Below are 25,369 nucleotides of genomic sequence, written 5' to 3'. Positions count from 1 at the left end.
TCAAAGTGCGTGTTGGTAGTGAAAGGCAATTTAAGATGTACCAACAAAGTGGAGGGAGTCTGACATTAATCCTCAGCCTCAGAGCTGAATTGCAGGTTCATAATTTGCCGTAATTCAGAGTAATTGCTGTGGGGTTTAGAGGGATATTATTTTTTTCCACTTTGATGAGTCCCCTGATATTACCACTTGGAGGTGAATTAAAGTGCAAGGTTGTATTTCCGAGGCAATAACGCATGAGTTGTAATGCTATATGATATTGTATGCAACATCAAATTGAATGCAGAGCGGTGATAAACAGCTTCCAATTTAAGATGAGAAAACCAGAGGGAAAGCATTTGAAGTGTTGTCCTTTCAACAACCTCAGGCCCATTGTCTTCTTTGTGCCAAAAAACGGGTTGGAAAATATTTTTCCTGTAGTATCCATCGTTTCTGCGCTAATTCAACAGGTTTTGCTTGGCTAACCGTGACCAGCAGGAAGCTCATGAATATCCACGACGAGTACGCTCAAGGTTAGGGGTTTGCTCAGGCAGGGTGATCATTTACAAGCTGATGGGCAGGCTAATCGCTAGCTGTGCCAGGTGCCGGACAACCCATTACCTTGTTTGACATCGACAGCTCTCAGGAAGAATGAGCATTATTTAAAAAGCTGATGACGAAACGTTTTGGGTGGTAATGTATTTTTAATGAGCAGGTGAGAATGAATGTTTGCTGCAGCAGAGGGGTGCCAAGCAACACAAACCAACACACACACACACACACACACCTTTTAATGAGGTGAGCAGAGTTGAGTGTTACACTGAACTGTAACTGACATACAGTTGCGCTCCCAATTACATCTAACCCAAGTGGAAGCTCTTCCTACCAGCCCAGTGAAGTAAATGTTACACAAAGAGAGGCAGACAGACAGACAGAAAGACGTATTACTGGTGTCAAAATGACTCCATGCAACCTTAGTGCAACCACACACAGACCTCCAGCAAGACAATACACAAAGATCCTTTCAGAATGAAGAACAATATTAATCTTTAAAACTTAAATCCATTATAAATAACCCAATGTGGAATCCCATGAGTTGCATCACATCACAGTAATGGAAGAAACGTGCACAAAGAATGCACACAAGATGTGCTTTGCAGCAGCTTTTCAAACTCTATATATTTGGACAAACTTAACATTTGTATATGATTCTTCATATGCATTATACATTTAGAATCATAATAAAGTGAACAAAATAAACTTTTATGTAGAAGTTACTCACGTACAATACCGCTCAAAAGTTTGGAATAATTAAGAAATGAATAAATAAATTACTTTTTTCCCCAGAAAGGACTCATATATATTCAATATATACTTCAATTTATACTATTTTGTTTCAAATAGATTGAATATTCTATTCTATATATAATGGTTTTCTAAATTATTCCAAACATGTATGTGGCAATGTATGTGAAAAAATCTGCTCATGCAGACATTTATTTATTTTCTTTCTTTTTTTTGTGTGCAAATGTATAGGCTTATACATTTCATATATAGAATTATATTTGTCTGAATTTTTTTTTATCAAAAATTACATAAGATCTAGCTGAGATTTTTCCGTTTTCCTTTGTAATGTGTGAAGCCCTATGCTGTACAATGCAAAGTCTTGGGAGCTTGGTCCTCCTAAATCAAACAGCTCTCAGAATCTATTTTCAGAGGTGTTATTCTAGCCCTTACCTAACCTCTCTCTGTTTGAGAGAACGATGCTTCTGATCTGCATCCAACCCTGATTCATCAACTTTTACAGCCCCAATGGACCATTACTGCCCCCCATCTGGAGCTGGATCATAGTAAAGGCTCTCATGTTCATTCTCTAGCAGGCACTGTGGTCGCCTAATTTAAACTGTGGCCCACACACCAGTTTTCTCTCCCTGTTCACCGAGAAAACAAGGAGGAAGTGAAGAGAATGGAAGTAGAAAAAAGAAAGCGAAAAACAGTAGGAACTTAAGCAACACACGTGGCTGAGTGAGCAAGGCACAGGAGTCGGAGGCCTCCGTCGGCCCCGGTAAACGTTATTGGAGTTCCTGTGCTATAAAATTGCTGCTTTCATGCCCACTGCACCTGACAATAGCAAACAGTGCGTGAGAGAAGAGGAGCCCGACAGGACTGGTGACCCGAGGCTCAGTTTGAGAGAGTCTGCACCCCGGTGCACTAGCAGCTTCAACAGGACCCCCGGCTGGCTAATTGACAACAAGAGTCCATGTTGGATGGGTTACGCAGGCGGAGGGTAATTGCTCTCGACGGACATAGCTCTTGTTAGCTGTCTGTCTGTCTATCCTTCTGATCCATATTCTGCATTTCGAGCGCGTCTTGACCAGAATAGAGTGTGCTTATTCTAAGACCCTTTTTTCTCAATCTTTATTCTTATTTTTTCACAAAGAAAGGCAAAGCTCCAGCATAGAAGTCTAACATATGCAGATGAATAGACACTCACATAGAGGAAGGCTTGAATAGTTAACATATTTTTGTGGGTTTTTTTTTATTATGAACATGCTTTTTATATTTGGTCTTTCCACTCATATCTATTATCAAAGTTGAAAACATATGAGCTGCTTAATATTTTTGTGGAAACCCTGATCATTTTATTTTCAGGATTCTTTGATGAACAGAAAGCTCAAAAGAACAGCATTTATTTGAAAAAGAAACATGATACATTTTTTATTTCCTTGTTGAATAAAACTTATTGTATTTAATAAAAACAAATGATAAAAAGCAATCAATGATCAATTTCGTGACTATGGGTAAATAACCCCTTAAATCCAATAAATACATAATTCATTTTGTGATTCATATCCTTAAAATCTTAGTGTATTGTATTTATATGTATAATTTAACAAATTATTAAATGCAATTTGATCGATCAAGATGCATGAAGTGATTAAATACATTTAATCATTTAGCTGACGCTTTTATCCAAAGCGACATACAAATGAGGAGAACAATAGAAGCAATCAAATCAACAATATGTAAGTGCTGTGACAAGTGCCAGTTAGTTAAAGGGATAGTTCACTTTGAAATTAATCTTTGATATGTTTTAGCTTACCTCAAGGGCATCCAAGATGTAGGTGTCTTTGTTTCCGCAGAAGTTTCAATTTTGATATTTTTAGGTCAAACCGTTCTTGTCTGTCAGTCATATAATGCAGGTCTATGGTCACTTCCTCAAAGAGCATGCACAGAGAAGTCCAAATTAAACATGATTTAATGACTTGTAAATGTAAGTACACATTGATGGCCTAAGACACGAAACGAGCGGTTTGTGTGAGAAAACGAACAGTATTTATATAGTTTTTACCTCTTGTAACCACAGCCATGTCCAAGTGATCTGAGGGCGCGGGCGCTTCAGTCTGTGCGTTACAAGAGGTAAAAACGATATAAATACTGTTCGTTTTCTCACACAAACTGCTCGTTTCGTGTCTTAGGCCATCAATGTGTACTTACATTTACGAGTCATTAAATCATGTTTAATTTGGACTTCTCTGTGCATGCTCTTTGAGGTGGTGACCATAGACCTGCATTATATGACTGGCAGACAAGAACGGTTTGACCTAAAAATATCAAAATTGAAAATACTGTGGACACAAAGACACCTAGATCTTGGATGCCCTTGAGGTAAGCTAAAACATACCAAAAATGTATTTCAAAGTGAACTATCCCTTTAAATAAATATATAGATAGAACAGAAATATAATATAATAGTAAGTGTTAGTATTACTGTGTCAAGTGACAAAAAAGATGTGTCTTTAGCGGTTTTGAAATAAATAGGTCTAAATAGCTGAGATTGTGTTGAAATAAATAAATAAATACCATTGCTCCAATTCGACCTCCCCTTCATCTCCTCTGTCTCCTCCTTTCCTGTTCCTTCTGCCGTCTGAGTTCATGTCTTTAATATGGAGGGCTGCAGAGAGGAGCCGGTGCACTGACCTGCTGTCTACTCTCAGACTATTAAAACCTCCGAGGATGTGTACTGGAGCCTTTTTTCAACCTGTCCCACCTTCTCTCTCTCTCTCTCTACCCTCATTCCAGTTTGATCTGCTAAGTTGTCCGGGCACCCCTGCGTCTCCGCAACGATTAGCAACAGCACCTCCACTCATTACAAATATTGACGATCACTTCAAATGATGAGACGTCAGTGCTTGGAGTGCTTCCTCATCCCCACTTGACAGCCACACGCAAGTCAGCCTAAAAGACTTACTGGCGGTAAATGTGGGGTTTTCTAGTCAAGCCTGCATCACGGTGAATTCAGATGGTTATCGAGAAAGCCCCTCACTTCAGATAAAAGCTCCTCCATTATGAACAGCCTGACACTGATCCACTTTTTTCTTCTTTTAACTGGAGCTGCTTTTGATTAGGGTTTGGATCACATTGTATGGATGAATAGAAGGTGAGTTTTCTTTAAAAGCATGCATACTGTAAACATCTAGACATGTGTGGTCCTGTTTGAGCTCAGAAGTAAAGACTGTCAACCTTTCTGATGTCACTGCAGGGAGACATCAAGTCTTATATCCTAAAAAGTGTTCTTAAAACAACATACTTTCCTTTTTGCGCAGCAGAATTATGCAGAGGAGAGCCCTAAATTTAATTTGCCACGCTATTCCCCCGAATAAACAATGGTAAAGTAACTCTGTGCATTCCCCTCATAAAGCAAATCTAATCATCCTCATTATGGATAAATACTGGGCCAAATGAAATGTTTCTGTTTAAGGCAGGCTTTTAGAGGTACAAATCCATCGACACCAATGTCAACAACACCGAGTGAAGAAAGTGAATCTTGACAGGTCTGCTGGTGATATCGCAGGTTGATTTAAATGAATGGCAGCTAAAGCATAAGATACAAGTTTTGGATTGTGTGGAGCACAACTGTAAAACCATTCATTTATAAGTTTCAAATGTGCTTATAAGTTTGTAACATTTTAAAGCCAATGTTTCACTAGCCGACTTAAAACGAATCGATTTTAGTTGGGGTTTTGCTGAAACTGCTTCTGTCACTCAATGATTAAGAATTGAAAAGTGGTGACAGACAAAATGAAAGTCTGTGACATTTCTCTCGAATTCACTGTCACATGAAGACGAAATAGCAGAATACAGTAAACAAAATATATATATATTAGTGCTGGGCCGTTATCGGCGTTAACGTGCTGCGTTAACGTGAGACTCTTATCGGGCGATAAAAAAAAATATATCGCCGTTAATCAAAGTTGGGTTGGGATCATAAATAGCTTTTTCGAATATCGTTATATTTTCGCGCAATTCTAATGTGTAGTATGACGCCGCGCCTACTGTCACAGATCGCGCAGTAGGGTATGTTCCTGTCAGGGACACAAGGTGTACTTTTACTTTGTTACGTTGGGCGACGTTCCTCTCGTTACTTTATTTTAATGCAATATGTTGTTAAAGGAGTTTATTCCAAGCGCGCTGTGTCCTTTGTATGGGCATGAGCGATGCTCATTTACAAATGAATCACTCTTTTGAGTCGATTCTGTTCAAAGACTTCATCAAACAAGTTGTCAGATGATCTGTCTAAATCGGTTCGCGAATCAGTTGATCTGTTCAGTTCCTCGCGCACTGAATCGTCTGAAGCGCTTTCAATTCACACTCGGAGTCGAAACAGGAAGATTTAAGAGCATCAAGAGCGTTGGATGAAGTGGCCGATCTACAGTCTAGTCTAGTGAATGCAAATCTGCAAATGCATCATATTTTTGCCAGCGATGAAGATCTTTATTAGTTGAACATCTTCGTAAGCTGTCTGTGAATGAATGATTCCACAGGACGATACATTCGATTTCATTTCATTCAGGTAATAGGCCTACATTGTGTGTGTATTGCGCGTGTATTGCGCAGTGGCATAATCACACGAATAGTTTACATTGATTGAAACTAATTTGTTTAAAAATGAGGCTATTGCAGTAACAAGGCAGGTTCACATAAAATTCTTATGACATATGATGACATTATTTTTTGATCTAACGAGCATTGGCGATGCAAAAACGGACTGTCGTGCGTATTGTTTTTCTTCTTCTTCCAATTAGCCTACTATGTTAAAAAAAGGACGAAAACATGTTACTTGTTCAATTAATAAACAGTTTGTTTGATGACAAATCGCTAAAAATGAAATTGGCCTCCCTTTCTGTCATTGCGTTTTTTTTTTTTTTTTTACGATATTCGACTTTTGCTCCTCGATCGTCGAATGGCATTTTTGGCAGAAATGCACATCCCTACGCGAGGCAAACTATTCTCAAAGACTTACTTTTAGTCATTATTTGGGTAGCACACATATTCTGAATGCCTTCGGGAGAATTCAAATGAGCCATTTTAATCTAGATTAATTTCAATATTAATCTAGATTAATCTAGATTAAAAAAATTAATCTATGCCCACCTCTAATATATATACACTTAAGGCCAGATTTACTTAACAGGGCAAATTAGCATTAGAGCGCAATTCCAAAAAAGCGCTGATGGGAATGGAAAGTTCTGTGCATGATCTACAGACCACACGCAAATTAAAGAACACAGAGGCATCCGGATCATTTCCATAATGACCAACAGAATCTACCAAGAGCAGGGTAGAGCTGCTTTTTTTTTTGGGAGTTAAATACTGGCGCAAATACCAGTAAATTGACGAGTGCAAACCTTAGTAAATCATCTTGCATGATTCATTCAAATACTCTTCTCCCACAGATTTTGCGTCTGAAAGGGAAACTCTTACAAGTGTATATGCGATAAAGTCAGCCGCAAAAATAACTGTGTCCACGCCTTTTCAGCGCTACTTTTTCTGACAGTAGTTTTTTAACAAAAAAAGAGGGTTTGTGCTGGTGCAAGCTGTTAATAAATCTGGCCCTTAGAATTAGAATAAAATTAATGGTTTTGGGAGGATTTTTTTTGGATCAGATCAGAGCAGGATAGTGTCACATTAAATTTTCATTAAGAAGAAGCTTATTGGTCACAACAGAGGCCACATCTGACTGCCTTTGATACTTTTTAAACTTTGCTAGATGTTTTCAGAGGGTCGGCAGGGAGTTTGGTTGCTGGGGCTGTTAACACTCGCCCGCTGAGAGACGCGGCGGCGCTTACAGACTCCCTCTGATTCTCCAATGACTATGTAAATGAAGCATACGCATGAAAAATCGGCTAGTGGGACGCTGGCTTAAGATGATGTTGATGACAGCTGGAGCTCCTAAGGCTCTCGAACAAAGACAGAGGTCATGGTGCATGAGGACAAGAACACACCAGCAGAGTGTTTGTTTGTGTTAGTGCCTGAAAAGACACAAGATGAAAACAATAACAGGAGGAGGCTCAACGCATAGCTGCTGGAGAGATGAGAACAGAACACATAAAACAGAATGCGCTCTGAGTAAAAGCACACACATTCTATTCGTGGCTTATTTTTTAAAGGGATAGTTCACCCAGGAATTAAAAATTTATCATAATATATCTTTAAAAACCCACATGACTTTCTAGCGCAATGCCCAAGCTGTGATTTTGCCTACAGCTGTCAAGACTTTTACAGTAAGATTTCAGCGATAGCTTCTTTATCTATTATATGAAGTTTGTTTCCGCCACAGAATAAAACACTTTAAAAGATAATTGCGACTTTTTATCTCACAATTGCGAGTTTACATCCGCAATTCTGACTTTATATATCAGAATTGTGAGATATAAAAGTCTGAATTGCATAATATAAAGTCGCAATTGTGTGTTATAAGGTCAGAATTGCGAGATGTAAACTCGCAATTGTGAGATAAAAAGTCGCAATTATCTTTAAAAAAAATTTATTCTGTGGCGGAAACAAGCTTCATTCGGAAAAAAAAAAGAGTTTATATTTCACAATTCTGACTTTAGAACTCCCAATTGTGTGTTATAAAGTCAGAATTGCGAGTTTATTTCTCGCAATTCTGAATTGCGAGATGTAAACTTGCAATTGTGACAAAAAAAGTCTGAATTGTGAGATAAGTCGCAATTACCTTTTTTATTTTTGTATTCTGTGGCAGAAACAAGCTTCCATAATTATGACGTCAGAAGACTTGGAATAAAGTAGACCAACAATATGGGCTACTTTATAGTTTCTTTTTGAGCTTTAAAGGATTTGGTCCCCATTTACTTTCATTGTATAGAAGAAAGAAGTGTGAACACTCCAAAATTCAGCTTTTTTGTTCTACAGATACTTGAAAGCGAAAGTATCTACAGATACTTGTAAGCCATACTTACAGGTTTGGAATGACATGAGGGTGAGTAAACAAAAGGATAATTTTAATTTGTGGTCGAACTATCCCTTAAACTTCATTCAAAGTTCAGTCAAGTCTAGCAGTTCTCAGTTGAACATGATTTTTAGCATGCAAAATGGGTTTTCGAGTGCAATTTGAAGTCCATTAAACATCCCCTAACCTACTCAGAGGTTGAACACCTCTGATTGGATGTGAGATTCTCATTCTCATTAATACAATTTTCCAGACAAGACCTGCATATAGTTCACTCCAGTGGTTTTTACTAGGAACACACAGCTTTCACGCTTTTCTTACTCTGCAGACCTGGGAGGACAGAGCGAGAGCGAGAGCGAGAGCGAGAGCGAGCGAGAGAGAGAGAGAGAGAGAGAGAGAGAGAGAGAGAGAGAGAGAGAGAGAGAGAGATGGCTGGTCACCTTACCATTACAGCTGTGGCTGGGGGCAGGCTGTGTTACGGGTCTATAGAGAACGGCAGTGTACTCTTCTTCCGAATCAGAGTCCTGCGCCGCCTGCGTGGTGGCATTACTTAAGACGGAACTCTTGTTGTCATGGAGATTGGGTGAGGGTGGTTGAGAATGGGAATGCTCAGTGACTGATGGACTGGAGAGAGAGGATGGCATGGGAGAACCTAAAGAAAAGAAAACCACTTTAAACAAAAGGAAAAGAAAAAAATAACAACAGCAAATGAAAAGAATCAACATAGAGCAGTACTTTAAAAAAAATGCATTACTTTAAATATGAAAAGTAAATGATTTAAAAAACAAAAAGTTGTTTTTTCTGTCCTGCAAATCAAAAATAAAGCATATGTTTGTGAAGCTGTATCAAATGGATTGATTAACATTAATGCAAGCAGCGTGAACAAAAACCATCCATTGCTTCCAAACAAACAAACAAAAACAGCAAAGAATGATGGTTTGCAGCTAGTATGATTAAGCATTCTGTTTGTGATGTTTCTGCTCCACTAGCTTTGGTCACATGAAATGTTCTCCACAGTGCCCACAATTGTCTTCCACAGCATATTGGTGGGTTGCATAAAGTTGTGAGGCCGAGGAAACCACAATCTCTCTCTCTCTCTTTCTCTCTCTCTACACACACACACACTTGCTTTCCGTGGCTGCCAAATTCACTTCATCTTGGATATATACCTCCGCTTGGAGTCCATTTACCATCAAATTAGTCATTAACAAATGGACGCTGGTACGTACATATACACATACACACACATCACACAAAAGCACACTGTTTTAGATTGAATTTGATGTATAATAAGAGAAAGCCTATATTTTATGCTATATTCATCAGAAAATTATGTCATCTTGTTGACATTTTCAGTCTTCTTGTTATGCGAAAAGGCTTCGTTCTTATCCTCGCTCATGTCTTTCTGAAACCAATCTCACAGACACATAATCACCTTCCCAAACCAGCTCAAAACACTGACGTGGGCTCAGTGCCACCACTTAGCATATAATAACAGCTTATCAGACATGGTCAAAGACCCCTGATCTGAGAGCAGTCATAGGAAAAGGGTGAGGGCAGTGAGTGAATAGTAATTAAGCTGACTGGCTCTCAGCTCCCTGTCAGGGGTCTGGACACACTCATGAGACAGTGAGCAAAGTCACCTCTGCTTCTGTGGCGTGTGGCTTTGGAGTCTTGCTCGCAACCTAATTACCTTCCACTCCTTACATTACACTGCATTGTGAGAGAGAAACAGAGAAAAGCAAAGGACATCCAGACGAAAAGCCAGTGTGTGTGTGTGTGTGTGTGTGAATGATAGTGAGAGAAAAAGAAACACCGAGGCTGAAAGAGTGGGGGAGAATTATTATTTTGTAATTATTGCAAGGTTTATTTATATATTTATGATATGAAACACAATTACAGGCAGATCCTCTGGGAGCAGGGCTCACACCAGCCTGCCAATCCCAACCAACAAATTAAGTGCCATTAAAATTATGTGCTGCCACTGATACACCACTGTCTGTGTGTGTGTGTGTGTGTGTTGAATCTACTGAGCTCAGACCAACTGACTAAAGCACTAAAGTGTTCACTCTTGTGAAATGGCCTCTGATTCACCACTGCATTTACTATACAACAGACGTGTCTATGATTAGGAACAATGCTCAATCCTTGCAAAAAAAAAAAAAAAAAAAAAACTACTTTCAAAATTAATTATTTGCAGCAGCAGAAGCATTAATTACAATGTTGATAACTAGTAATTCATTAATTATTTTGTGTATAACTAAATTTAAGGAGAAATTACATTTGTCCATAATATACTACACATATTATTATATTATATTATATTATTATAAAGCATATAACGTCAGCTAAATACATGTGGAACACATGCTAGTGAATAAAATGATTATTTAAATTTCTTTAAAATATGTGTAATTATTATCATGGTTTAAAAACCTGTTAGCAAAAAATAAAATAAAAAATGGTCTCATGGCTAATTGTTATAACCACAGTTATAATACATTATAATACTTATGTCAAGCCTTTGAAAATATAACGCATTAAAACACAACAAACAAACAATTTCAGATGTAACAAGGAATCTGCAAATATTATAATGCATAAATAACTTTGGTTACAGTTATTTATGAAAAGATATATCGCATTATAACGTACATTGTGAATACTCTTATAATGCATTATAAAAGGCTTAGGTAAAGTGTCACCAAAATTGTCATAAGTAATTGTAACCAGAGTTATGATAGATTATAATGCTTATGTATTCAAAGTTTTACATTACAAAGTATAATGCATTGTATCATGAACCATGAAATTGGGTGTTAATCATGTTTTAATGCATTATACATTTTAAAGGTGTAACTGAATTACTAAGTGCTAAAATGCATTACGATAGTGGTTAAATTATTAATGAAAATATTCAACAGATTATAAGAAGTATTATAATTGTAATAGAACAATAATGATATTTTAAACAATATAACTGTGACGACTGTGTAATAGTCAGAACTACCATGAATGTGAGTGTGATACAACAGTTCAATAAAAGAGAGATTAATGTCAAGTGACATACATTTTAGTAGCAATACAGCCTGTTATTTTGTTATTTATCCTATGGCTGAATCACAGCTGTGGTGATGCTCAGTACAACAGCATTCTATTGTAATAAAATCACTTCATGTAAAGTGCTACTGATAATTCGAACAAGCTTCAGATGGTTTGCAGCGCACAAGCCTTTTATGGTGAGGAATTCAGCTGTTGAATAGACTGAAGAAAGTGAGTATGCAGAGGGTGCTGCGTAATCCCGGTTTCGCAGCTTTTTTTTTACAAATTCATTTCCTCTATCTCTTCGCCTCTCATCCCACTTTCATTCGTTCTCTCTCTCTGTGATAACCCTGGGTCTGTCTGTGGTTTCAAGCCAACCTGCTCCATCAGCACTCTCTGCTGCCTGTTTCTAACACTCACACACGTGAGCAGATCAAACACAGATTGACGCTCTTCTCTCATGTCATGTGCAATGATTTGTGAGAGCAGACGAAAAAGTTGAACACGGCCCATAATCCAGTGCAGCTGTCAATTAAAGCCGAGAGCAGAAAGAAGAGATGAAAGCACTGTTGAAATGCCAGGACGGGAAGCGTTATTTTCTCTATTCTTCGAGTGCACAAACAAACCAACTCATAAACACAACTGAAGAAATGGCTATTTTAGTGCAAGGAAAGAGACATGGACTAGTACTCTCATGCTAGAGGATCAATTCAGCTATATACGCACATCAAATTCGCCAAGCATAATAAACAGCACTATTGAAGCAGTCCGACAAGGAATCTGTGCACACAGAACTCCACACAAAGTTTTCACAGAAGAGGAACAACTCTCATAAGATTCTACAAGTTAACTTCTTAGACATGACGTGAAGTGAAATAAATGATTGATATTAATACACTGAACTAAAAAGTTTTCCCACTGAGTAATATAATTCATTAGACTAATTGTAGGCGGTTCACAAAACACGCGCAGGTTTGGGTTTATCAGCATTTCACAATGGATATTAAAGAGTCAGAATTATCGGTTTCATAAACTTCTAAATCTTTTGGAATAGGCAAATAAACTGCTCTGCACACACATTTATCTGGAGCTCTATGCTTTTAATACAGCATCTGCCATCTAAACACCCACACACACACACGGCACAGAAGAGTCAATGATGAGGGTATTATTTCCACAGCCTCATCATTCCACGGCAGTAAACTAAAGGCGCTTGTTTGTCAGTCATTGATTTTTTTGCTCCCTTCTCTTCGTGTGATTTTGCCCAGCATTCTTCAGCATTTTTTTTTTGTGCTTGACACCAGGTCAAACCTAATCAGCAACTTCCTGTGCTGCTGCGCGTGTGTGTGTGTGCAACCTGTCTGTTCTACTGCCCTCCAAAGCCTCCTCATCCCCAATCTTATATGCAGGCCTCTAGGTTTTCATATTCTAATCGATAGCAACCCGTGCCTCGGTGCTAACAGGAGCGCTTAAGAAAAGCCGCGCTGCTCAAATCACTAACCGTCTGTCTCGATCTTTCTCCTGCTCTCTTTGTCTGTTTACCCGATCCTCAGTGGAGACCAGAGAGCACAAAACAAAGCTGAAGGGCACACTTTGTAACATGCCTCAACAAGAACAATGTGCGGATAAATCACACATAAGCATATACAACCAGGCATTATGGTCTGAGATGCCACTATTCCACTTAGCTACCATTTCAGTTATCTAGTGCGACATGAATTCATGGGTTGAGAGTTAAACAAGAACCAAACACAACAGCTGACACATCACAGTAACAGAACTGAGCACATACACAGACTTTGATGCATATGAAATGAATCGTTGAGAAAAAAAAGAAAAGTGTGAAGTTGGAGTTTTTGCGTGGCTGTATGGACCCCCTGCAGGGTGGGCTCACTGACTAACACATGACAAACGCTCCATCAAACTGGATGAATGGACTGAATGCCTTTAGAGATTAAATGCTCATTACAGCTAATGTGTTTCTATCATTGCATTGACGCAAATGGAAAAATGGAAATGACAATTGTTGGTCACTTGAATAATAAGCGGACGCTGTATAATTATCATTAGACATGTCTTACCACATGTCATTTTTAAAAGAAACATATAAGTTCAAATGAAATTCAAGGGTGTTATTGTGTGTGTTTGTGCAGCCAACCAAGAACTCAACAATCATGACACGATTTTTCCCCCCTGCTGCCCCGGGGCAAGTAGTTCGGATTTTTACATTTTTAAATTATTATTTTTTAAATAATGAATAAATGATATAATACTATTAACAATAAAACAATACTACTGCATTACTACTTTGTGCTAATAATATAAAAATGTAGCACAATGGAATAATATTTTTTGTGGTCTCATAATAATATAATTATGAAATAATAATAATCTAATAATAATGATATCATGTAAAATTCATACTACTACAACTGCTAATAATAATTATTATTACATAACTATTATTATCATTATATAACTATCACATTACTTAAAAACATTGGCATACAATTCAGATTTGTACCTTTTTATTATTATTTTATTTTTCTAAATAATAATAACATTATTTATTATACATTTAAACATATATAATTAATTTTACATTATTTTAAAAAGAATCATTCTCGCAAACACCTCACCGATTTTAGACTGCAAATTAATTTTGCCAAATCACAATACACAACCAAATGCATCATGGAAAACCAAATTAAGTTTGCAATGAGTTTGAAGTTTGCAGCAAACACAGGATGCGGTGACAACACAGCAGTGGCCTTATCCATCAACTGGGCTGAAATGGCCCTGGGCCATCCTTATTGTTGAGCCTTGCATGCGCATCATTAAAACCACTCATGCAAACAGTAGGCCTCAACATCAGCACTTATGTATGTAGATAGAAAGAGAGAGAGAGAGAGAGAGAAGACATTGCTAAAGGAAGATGGAGGAAAAAATGCATGAGAAATGCACGAGTGTGAAAGTGAGAGAAAGAAAATTAGAGATGTCTTTTTTTCTATCAGACTGATCTTTTAGTGTCATTGTATCCCTTTTCCTGGTCTGCCTGTAGAATTATAACATTTTGGAAACACACTCACACACACACAAACACAGGGGAGCTGCGGGTTGAATACCAGAAAGCTTGAGACTGTTTGTGTCTCTTGGAGTGGAACAATGCCTCCAGTATCCCTCGCTCTCTCAATCTCTGCCTCCCCTTCTCTCTTTTTGCTCCCTCTATCTTTTCATTTTCTCGCTCCGTAGCTAGCTTCTCTTTTCCGCAGCCCTTTTCCCCTTCGGGCGACATGTGAAATGAAGCAGAGATGGTCCCTCAGTGGTGAGGAACAGATAAAGAAAGAGAGAGAGGAAGAACAAGAAAACGGTTGAAGAAAGAGATAGACTTATACCCTTACACCTGGGACTTCTGGCTGGCCTAACATGAGAGAGACAGCCCATGCTCCGACGATGCTTCAACAGGAAATAGATTCACAATAGCTTAGACACAGAATTGGCAACACACCTGTTTTCATATCTTCAATCGGCTTTGTGATCTAGAACGTGTTTTATTACGTGCAGTGAAAAGTGAACTTGGGAGTGTGTAATCTGGTGGGTAAACAGGATGCAACAAGGTCAATATATGCCTGAAAGTCAAAATTGACCACATTTTACCTTTTAATACAAATTCAGATATTTACAATTATTTTCGAATCTTAACGTACCATTTACAGTTATAAAATACTATATGATATTATATATTTATAAATATAAATAAATATAAATCTATTAAATATACTAATATTAATTATATGTACTATATACATATTATGTTACATTAATTATCATATTACAATTACCAATGTAAAGTTAAAAAAAGAGAAATATAAGTAAAATCTGGTTCTGATTTTTATTTATAATAAAAATGAATGATACATTTTATTTTTGAGAGAAAATGTGTAAAAATAAATGTAAATAAACAATTAAAATGTAGTTGTAAATGCTGTTTTATGTTAACTTTTGATTTAAATTGGATTGATGTGGCAGCAAATTAATTAAACAGTATTAAAGGTGAGTGACCTATCATAAATCCCATTAATAATTATGAGCGTTTAAATATTGGATGTCTTACTGAGTGCTAAAGGTAAGCCTGGAGGTGATGTGCTGGAGGATCAATCTGAGTGAGCAAGGTTTAAACTTCATTAGCAAACATCATAGTCTGCAAATGCCAATATTCCACAAACAAACAAAAACTGCTGAAGCTCTCTGCTTCTCTCTGATGCTTTAGCTCTCTGTTCACTCTCTCAAGCTTGCTCTTTCTCTCCGGCCTTTTCTCCCTCCTTAAAATAAATTCCTTGTTGCAACAGAAATACAAAGAGACCGAATCTATAAACACCAATAGCGTTCTCTCAGCTCCTCAATCTATCTCCCTCGTCTTCACTCAGATCTCATACTACATCTCATCTCCTATCTCTTTCCTTCCTCTTAGCTCTAATTTTCTCTCATTTCTCTCCAGAGTACAGTTAGGTCATAGTCCTGTTTGTGTTTTTTTTTTCATAGACGGAAAAATTCATGCGTGTGTGGATGATATCGTCATTTATTGAACTACTGTGAAGAAGAAAAAAATAACAGTTGAAAATATTTCTGTTTTCTAAAATAAAAAATGTGAGTTGAACTGTTGGACTGAAATTACAAATATGCACTACATTTTAACGGTAGAGCCATTTACTTGAAATATTGTAACCAACACAAACTGAAACAAAAGTATTTTATACATTCTGTACCATGAAGTTTAAAAACAAATCCAGGGACTAGTTGTTTTCTGTCGTGAGCCGTCTGGCATGAGATCTGAGCAGATGCAGTCTATGCTGCTGAATCATAAATGCCTTAGAGATGCCAAAGTGACGGTAGGCACAATTTACAGCTAAATGTAGCAGCAATGACACATTTATAGGTGAATTTCATTGTCCACAAGTACTAGCTGTTGCTATGAATTTGACAAATAAAACTTTCAACTTAAACATTGCCATCATGAAGCAGTTATTTTCATTGGGGTGCAGTTTATTTATGAAGTGTCAGCATAGGCAGATGGAACAATGTGTGGTATAGTATCATGTTATGATACTATATAGATGCATCCCAATTTGCGAACTTGTGCACTATTCTATGCCGTTTAGTAAGTAGTATGTTCACACTGAAAATACCAAATAGAAAAAATGACACTTTAAATACCTGGATGATGCACTTAATTAAAAAGGGTGAAATGTTGGACACTACATGCACTCAACTGTCGCAGCTTTAATTACATAGCGGAGGGGGAGGAGCTATCAGACTCCGGTGATAAAATAACCTTTATAAAATTCATACACTACACGGTTGAGTGCATAAGTACATATAAAAGGAGTGTATAGTATGTCATTTGGGGCGCAACTTATATTATGAAAAATAATAATAGAAAAAGCACCACCAAGACATTGAAATTGAAACCACAATAAGTAAAAAAAAATCGAAACCATTATACTCATGATGATACACACACCATCCGCAATGAAGCCTATAATGATGTGCACATAAGTGTCAGTCTGTCGGCTAATGATGATGTTATCTAAGGTCTTCGCCCCTTCCGCAACAACACCCCTCAATACCTGGCCAGCTTCCTGTGATCGATCAACCTCACGAGCCGGGCCCCCACCTCGCCTCAAAAAGAAAACAATCCAAAGCACATCTCTGACACTCTGGCTGCCAGCCTCCAAAACCCAGCAAATGAAGACGGATTCTCCTTAATTGGGTTTGGTATGACTTCAGCGCGTGCGTGATGATGGGGGGAGAGCTATAATTCCGCCATTATGATCCGGAGACAGGCGTGTTTCATTCCCGCACAAAGTGCACTATTCGATTTACAATGATTCATGCCACAGTGATGTTAATGGTGCAGACGGAAGTGTGCGGAGAGCGTAATGTGGAGGGTAGCGTTTATAAACCCAGCTAACCTTAGTGTATGCGCATACACACTCGCTCTAATAAACGTTGAACAAATGACTGAACATTATGATGCATACAGTTGTGGTTTTTACAGTAAAAAGCAATATTTTCAGTGCAGATTCTGTATGTAGGTTCAAAAAGTCTTTTAAATGCTACCACACACAAAACAATCATCATCAACAATCATCCAGAAACATGTGAACACCACTGGAGAAGAATAAAAGAATGGTGGGATTATGGAGGATGAATAGATGCAAATATGTCAACTGGAGAAACGCTTTTCCGAGAAACACTGCAGCGCTCCACTGCCATCATAAACAAGCGCAAGACACCTCTAAACAGCAAGGTCATTTCAACATTTTATAAACAAGTGAGAAAAATCAAAAATACAAATATACACACTCGTCCACACTTACTCACAGTTCCAGAGACTTCTGACTTGAGTCTAATTGGGTCCTTCTTATGCTGAGAAAGCCAAAGAGTGCTCATCAACACATGTGCTGTTAAAACAACCAGGGCTTGCCCAGTTTATTGCTGTAACCAGCAAATGGGAACAGCAGGGTGCTGAGGGAGAGACTGTTAACACACACACACACATAATCACACGGCCAGTTACAATGAGGGGTGCGGGCAGGGTCCTTCAGCGGGCCACATGTGGTTAGCTGCCGCAATGGCATAAAATGTAAGAGAAGTTTTGGCCAGCAGAGTGCTCTTTGTCAACAGATTAATGTGGCTGAGAATTTTACAGACAATGCTGTTGATCGTTGATATGCAGATATTATAAACACACACATGCACACACAGCTGTGTGAAGGAAGAGTCCTTCAACCTCTGTATATAATGAGCTGGGAACACCGGTGTTTAGAGTCGTGTCGGGGTGATTCAACAATGTGCCAGAATTAGGGATTTAAGCAAATGCAAAAATATGTGACTGGGTTCAGCCCAAGTAGTTAACCAAAGAGGGCCAATCCACTCCAGCTGGAGATAAGCTGGCTTTATGAACCGGCTTCCAGAAGCAGATATTTACTGCATGGGAATGTCAGATGGAGATAGAATCTATGAAATGAAATGTCATTCTTGTGATGGTGGTTATGGTCTGGATTGCTGGTTAAGAAAGAGAGATAGATGGATGGACGGATAGATGGATAGATAAATATATGATAAGATAGATATAACGCTAGATATATATATATAGATAGATCAGATGCCACATAGATCAAGATAGAAAGAAAGATAAATAGAGAAGGAGGACAGAGAGATATTCTATATGTGACATGAGTAGGATGATAAAGGTTTCAGAGGTCAGGTTGGTCCTCAGGCCACCACCCCCACAAGCTCACCTTTGCACCCACAAATCCAATCTTCTCTTCAGTCCAGCATGCAAACCGTCCCCCGGGGAGGGCTTGGACCCACTCACACCCCAACTAGCAAACTAGACTAACCTCAATCTGCCAATAGCAACAGTTTCTTTTTAATGTGTTATATTGTTAAGAGTAGACTTATATAACAATTGACTTAAATAACTCCCATTCTGGTTACATACGTATAATACAAAATCAGCCTAAGGCTTCCTAAGGCATGGGCATTGTGAAATGATACACAGGGAGATCACAAGGTTCAAGTAGTTAAGTCCTGGTGAAAGGTCTGCACATCCAGAGGTGAGGGGTTGAGCAGATCGGTCAGAAAAAAACCCCTAATCCTACACTACCCACTTAAGGTAACTGAACGAGAGCAATCAAAAGGGGAATTAGGGTCAGTTAAGGAGAGAAAGCATTGCAATTGACACATCTATGTCAGAGAGCGAGGGAGAGAGAAAGAGAGAGTGGCTGGTCGCCATTTGCTTTCAGCCTTTTTATGGCACCGTTTCATGTGCTGTTAAGCAGCACCTCCTTTCACGAGCGTGTTTTTGGAGGCAAAACAAAGATGAATGACTCGTTAAATAAAGTTTAAGAGAGACTCGTGAGTGACGCTGATTACGTCTCTTTACACCAAGGGCATTGTGCTAGCTAGTAATTTCACACAGTTAAAAAAGCTCCTGTGCTTCTTGAAGACGGAAAAGAAAAGCAGCTTGAAAATAACAAGTGGGGACAAAGGCTTCCTTGCTTGCAGTAAAAAAAGATAGGCAAGAAGAGAAAATATGCACGCCTAGAATGCGGAGCTATTGATCTTGCTATCTACCCGCTCCCACTTTTTTTCCCACCATGCCACTACATCCAGATGTACACACACACACACAAATCAATAAACAAAGGCACAATTTTCATACTGTTATTTCTCTATTTGATGAGTTCTTAAGAGGGTTATTATGGTTAACTAAAACTAAAACCATAAAAACCAACATTTTTGTGTTGCTTGAAATAAAATAAATATTAACTGAAAAAAATATACATACATACACACACACACATATATATATATATATTAGGGATGTCCCGATCCGATCACGCGATCGGAAATCGGGCCCGATCACGTGGTTTCAGACTCGGATATATGTAAATTAGGGGTGTAACGGTACACGTATTCGTAATTATTGAACCGTTTCGGTACGAGGCTTCCGGTTCGGTACGCATACAAACCGAACGATTCATAGGACCATTTTTCCTGCAGACAAAATCCGCGCTGGCGCGATCACCACAACGTTGCGCAACATCAAATGGCAAACGTAATGAAAGCGGAACGAAACTGCGCAACTCATTATATTGTGCTTAACGGACCATTTATCAGTTCGGACCAGCAACATCTGTGCAGCGCGAGATCAAGCGACACTGTGCCAAGGGGGTAATCCATCGACCGGAAGTTGAAGTCGGCCGGGTGCCGCCATCTTGTAGCAGAACTTCACTTGCGTTAGCATTTCCATTGACTCCCATTCATTTTGGCGTCACTTTGACAGCGAATAACTTTACATCTGAGGCGTTTGAAGACTCCATTTGTCCATTATTTATTTCTAAAGAAACACGACAATGTATAAAAGGCTCCATTACCTTCTATGTTACGTTATGGCCCCGTAGAAACAGATTTAGTAAAAATAGGCTAACGATTGCGTCATAACCACTCGACTCTCTGTCGCGCTGTACAGAAATTACCGTATAGACAGAAGTAGAAACTCGCGCGCAATCGGGGGGACGTCGAGGCATAAAGTCAAGGGAGAAGCCCATAGAGAGTTGTAAAGCTGCTCCTGCTGCGAGCTCATGGACAGCTAATACTCACGATCTCCGGCTCTGCAAGTTTCGGAAGGGAATGATTCAGATTCCTCTTGGCACAGCTACTAGAAGATTAATGTCTGTCAGACAGGTTGCTCACGTCATCAAGCTTAGTTTGAGTCGGTTTGAGTCTGCGCGTCAGGAACGGAAGTGCTCAGAAATCGCTAAAAATGGGCTTCAACTGTCTCAACTGAGTTCCAATGAGATGGCTCTGTCCATTTCTTTTACTGTCTATGCACTGTGCTAAGAGATCCAGTGAAGAAAACATTTGAATTCGCCACTGAAGTAATAACATTGCTGCGAGATCTAGTGAGAAGCATTCACATTTCTCCGTTATTAACCGTAGATCTCTATTAGATCAAACAGCGCTGACGTGGGAACCAGGAGAAACATTGTGCTGGGAATGAACATGGATTTAATGTTGCACTTCAAAACTCAAATATTATATAAATATATATTTAAATGTTATTTTTAATGTGATTACCAAAACATTATTTGTTCATCCTTCAAAGATTACCCCCATTTATAAACCTGAAAGTTTCAAGATGTAGGAAAACTCAAACTAATTTAAAAATAGTTTTTCTTTTAATAAATAGGAAATTTCTCTGGCATTTCTTTCTTTTTGCTGTATCGTATCGAACCGAACCGCAAATTTTGTGAACTGTTACACTCCTAATGTATATATATATATTCTCATTATTTTTTTATACACTTTTAAAACATTTTTATTTTTTGTTTACATGCCTGCCGGGTATTTTAAGTTGAGGTGCTATTTGTTTTTAAAATAGACTTTTTCCATATTTACTGTTGCACTAAAGTCCAAAAGTGAAGATTTTATGTTATTTATTACTTGATTGTTCAAGCTACCTCACAGAAGTGCTCTGTTTGTTAACAGAGTTGTTGAATTTTAAAATAAGATGAATTAAATAAAAAATAAGGAACATCCTGGATCTGTTTTTTCTCTCTTCTTTATTCTTTTTTTTTATGTATTATATAAGTATCGGATCGGGACTCGGTATCGGTAGATACTCAAAATCAAATGACTCGGACTCGGACTCGAGGGCAAAAAAACCTGATCGGGACATCCCTATATATAATGATTAAACTCATTTTAAGATTGTTTATCATTTTAATTTAGTTTAAATCAAATTACAAAAATAACTACAACTAAATAAACTTTTTATAAAAAAAGAAAGATAAAATTATGCTTAGTTTAGTATGTTGCTGTGTTTTTATGAGCCATTAGGAGTGTTGGAAACTGACAATCAAGCAGGGTCAGGAAAAAGCATTCGGTAAACACATGTAAAACATTTTTTTCAGGAACAAAAGCTCATCATGTTTCTGGGACATTGTCAAATACATTTCTGTGTGCAAACACTACACTAGTTAAAACGGAACGGGCTGGTGGCTTTCATATTACACAATGGAGCTAGTACCCTACACAGTACACAGTCACTGTGCTATGAAGACGTAGCCGGACAGCACATAATAAATTAGCTGTTGCTCCATATAGCACTTTTCTTTCCTTTTGTCTTTAATAGAGCGTGCTGTGAGCAATTACCTCTGCGGAGAGGCCTAATCTCTCAGCATTAAGCCAACCAGCACTGCCAGTGCTCCTACCTCCTGGGCAAAATAGCAGGCTGAGGCCTCTCGGAGAGCGTAATCTCACACGTGCACATACACATACACAAACACCCAAGCCTTTCATTATCCTCATCCCTTGTGATAACAAAATCAGTCAAGGAGCTCGCCACCAGCCAACACCCGCAGCACACCTGCCATACGGCCTGCGCTGTTACCGCAGGAGACCGCAGCTTGGGACCAATCAGAGGTGTGAAGATGGTCACCGTGGGACAGCAGGCCGGGAGATGATGCAGCTGAAGTGCCAAGGGGATTCATCAATCACAAATCATTGTTTATGGAGGAAGGACCGAGTCCCCGAGCACAGAGCTGTAAACCAGGAAACAAATTAGGCTCTCAATTTTTGCTAGCTCCCTTCCATCTTGCTCGAATAAAGCATCTCAAACAACACAAGTTGTTTTTGAGGTTGTATAAGTGGATATACATTTTAACCACTTGCCGCGGTTAGCTTGTGTGCCATCTACAGCCAAGAATACACATTAATTTACACATCCATAAATACTTCAATCTCACCTGACAAACAAACTCACAAACATGCACTTTTAAATGGGTGCAATGAATATAGAGTCTCAGAGAGAAGATTTAATAAGCGGGATTAGTTTGGTGAATGGACGGGTGACGGTAATGCCACCTAAACTGGGTCAGTCGGAGGTGTCAGACAGCCTTACAGGAGGCCAGAGGCTTACTGCAGAGTCAAGCCCCCTCAGGATCAGTCTCAGCTGGCTGGCACAACTCACTCTGAGGTGTGAGAAAGCATTCCGTTTTTAAAAACTTTTTGCCAGCGCGGCTTTTTAGAAAATGGTGTGCGGCTGTTGTCTGGTTGGTGGCAATTCTCTGGGAGCAGATGTTCAAATGGCACCAGCTGAGAGCAGAGAGCGGGGGAGAAAAAAAAAGAAAAGAGGATGGCGGATTGGGCAGCAAACAAAGGGAGACCTGCCTCTCACACCCGGACCAACCACAGGGAGACAACACATCTGGCTCGAGATGAACAAAGAAGGACGGAAGGCACTAGGACATCAGCAGGACACTTCTTCCATCTTTACACACAAGGCTTTCATCCTGCAGATGACACCAGAAAATATGTACACTACCCCGTGGAGTGCCTGTGGCAAAGACAGAGAGCCAGGGTTGATGCTGGGCGTCAGATGGAGCGACGGGTGTTGCGTGCCCACGCATCTGGCCTGGATCTCAGTTGCGGTCATTGAGCCCCCAAACATCCAGGCAAGCACACTTCTTCAGATACACATCCGCAGCTTAGAGAGCCACTGTCAGACAACTGCAGTAAACATGCGTCAGATCCTAGATAAAGCTCTCCACAAAAGAGCCCATCTGCGCGGGTGTGGATGTGTATGTCTATATGTGTGCGTGCTCGTTCTTCCTCTTCAAACAACCTCAAAACACTGCTTATCCCGGCAGCAAACAACATGGCTGTCAAATTGCAGACGCCCAAAATTGTTTCTGCACACAAAAAAATCATGATCATCGACTTTTGAGACCAACTGGATGAAGCTTATGAAGAAATGTCTAAGAACAATGTATGAAAAAAGAAGTATAATTTGTAATAATATATATATAGCATAACATTTTTGGACATTATTTTAATGACAAATTCTCTTTACTGTAGTACACATATATTAGCTCCTCTTTCTCACTGTGAAATATAATTTAGAAATGTGATCCAGGCATGTTTTAGACAGGTTTTGTGAGCTTCATTCATTACTCGTATACCCACAGCCTGAAGAAAATGGCAAACGGGGTTGCTCTATTGTTTCCTCCAAGAGGGGAATAAAAATGGGAATAAATCAATGTCCCGTTCTGCTCTTTGATCCCTATCACCTAGTAGTATATCAGACATCAGATCCCGTACAGGGAATCATTTTCGTTTTGCTCTCTAGATCAACATTGTGCATATGTGTTTCCTGTAAAGGCAGAGCTGGATATTTACGATAGCTGTTCCTCATCAGATAAGAGCCTGCATCTCTGCTCGTAAGGATCCCTTTCTCTTCACCTCTGTGTATCTCTTTCTTTCTCTTACTTGTTCCTTTTTCAGGGGGATTCAGGTCTAGTTACAGCTACTGAAAGGGTCTGTTTTTCTTCTCTTATTCTGCCTTTTTAAAGGTCTTCCACAGTGCTCCCTCTATTTTCTCGAACAACACCCAATTTCCACTGCTGTACCCCCCTTAACCCCTGTTAAGATTTAACACTCTCGTTCTATCCAAATACCATTCGGCCTGCACTAGCCCTCCATCTTTCTCTCTCTTTTTCTTACCTCTTCTCCCGGTGTAGTAAACCGAATTTACTTGGCAACCGTTAGCTGCATTGATAACTGAATGGTAATTAAATGGAATATAAATTCACTGGTATGGTCGTGCTCTTTGTTCCAAGTGCTGGATGGATTCAGTGACCAGTGGACCGGATACCACTCATACCTGCAGGCTGTATTTGGCAGTGAAAGGCTCTGGAGCTGCATTTGGGGTGGGGGAGTTTTCAGGGAGCAGCCCTCACACAACAGCCCCTCTGTCTGCCTGGTTTTTCTTGAGCGGTGAGATGCATGTGGTGCGGACATGTCAGTCTCAGCGGCCCATTTCCAAATGACCCTCTCTGTGTGTGTGAACATGGGAAGGAGTGTGTGAACATGACTGGCTGCTGAGTGGCAGGGGCTTGTCCTGAAAGGCTGGAATGCTTGTCAGATGCTCCACAATCCCTCAAAAGCCTCGAGGTACAAATCTGCTCAAGTGTGTGAGAATCAATATGATGCAGGTTCCTTAGGCTCGGGTTAACATCACATCAGTTACTCCACAGTTAAACCTCACTTTATCCAGGTCAAGAGAGCGAGGCTGAAACAACGCAAACACGACGTGTTCAATAGTCACAGGGCAGCAAAACTCACAGTAGATTAAGAGATCGACATGCAGAGTGGGGAAAAAAAACAGCTTTGTGCAGAACAGGAGAGGACAAAACTAAAAATGAATATGCGAAGCCAGTTCTAAAAGCTAAGCTGCATTTGTGAAATTTCAGCAGGCAAAGAAAGGTCCATTTTCTATTCTTAAAATTCTTACTAACTATTGTCACACTCAAAAGCACACACACACAGCTGAGCATGTGTGGCTAAAGGGTTGGTGTGACCTCTGAGCATTGAAAAAGCTAGCCCATCTATTTGTCCACCTGATTGGCTGACCTGAATTCCTTCATCAAAAGCATTGTGGCGATTGTCACAGATAATCTACACCACTGGATGACCAGTGGAATTACTACAGTATGATGCATTTGTATGTCTTTTTCTGGGTGTGCT

At 39.1% G+C, this 25,369-nt stretch overlaps 1 protein-coding gene across 14 annotated transcripts in view; it reads right to left on the bottom strand.

Moving 5' to 3' along the window:
* The window catches only part of tenm3 (teneurin transmembrane protein 3), a 685,400-nt gene that overhangs the window by 124,172 nt on the left and 535,859 nt on the right, over window positions 1-25,369 (bottom strand). For 10 of the 14 annotated variants that reach the window (XM_056271755.1, XM_056271754.1, XM_056271758.1 and 7 more), the window contains one exon: window positions 8,676-8,882. The exons of the other annotated variants lie outside the window; for them this stretch is intronic. In XM_056271755.1, coding sequence (XP_056127730.1) covers window positions 8,676-8,882 — 207 coding nt within the window. The remainder of the gene's footprint in view (window positions 1-8,675; window positions 8,883-25,369) is intronic. 14 annotated transcript variants of the gene reach the window in all.

The sequence above is a fragment of the Rhinichthys klamathensis genome, unplaced genomic scaffold (genome assembly GCF_029890125.1).
Source record: "Rhinichthys klamathensis goyatoka isolate OS25496 unplaced genomic scaffold, OSU_Roscu_1.1 h1tg000325l_1, whole genome shotgun sequence".
NCBI classification, from domain to species: Eukaryota; Metazoa; Chordata; class Actinopteri; order Cypriniformes; family Leuciscidae; genus Rhinichthys; species Rhinichthys klamathensis.
The sequence above is the reverse complement of the archived record's forward strand: the minus strand, read 5'-3'. Positions and strand labels throughout refer to the sequence as shown.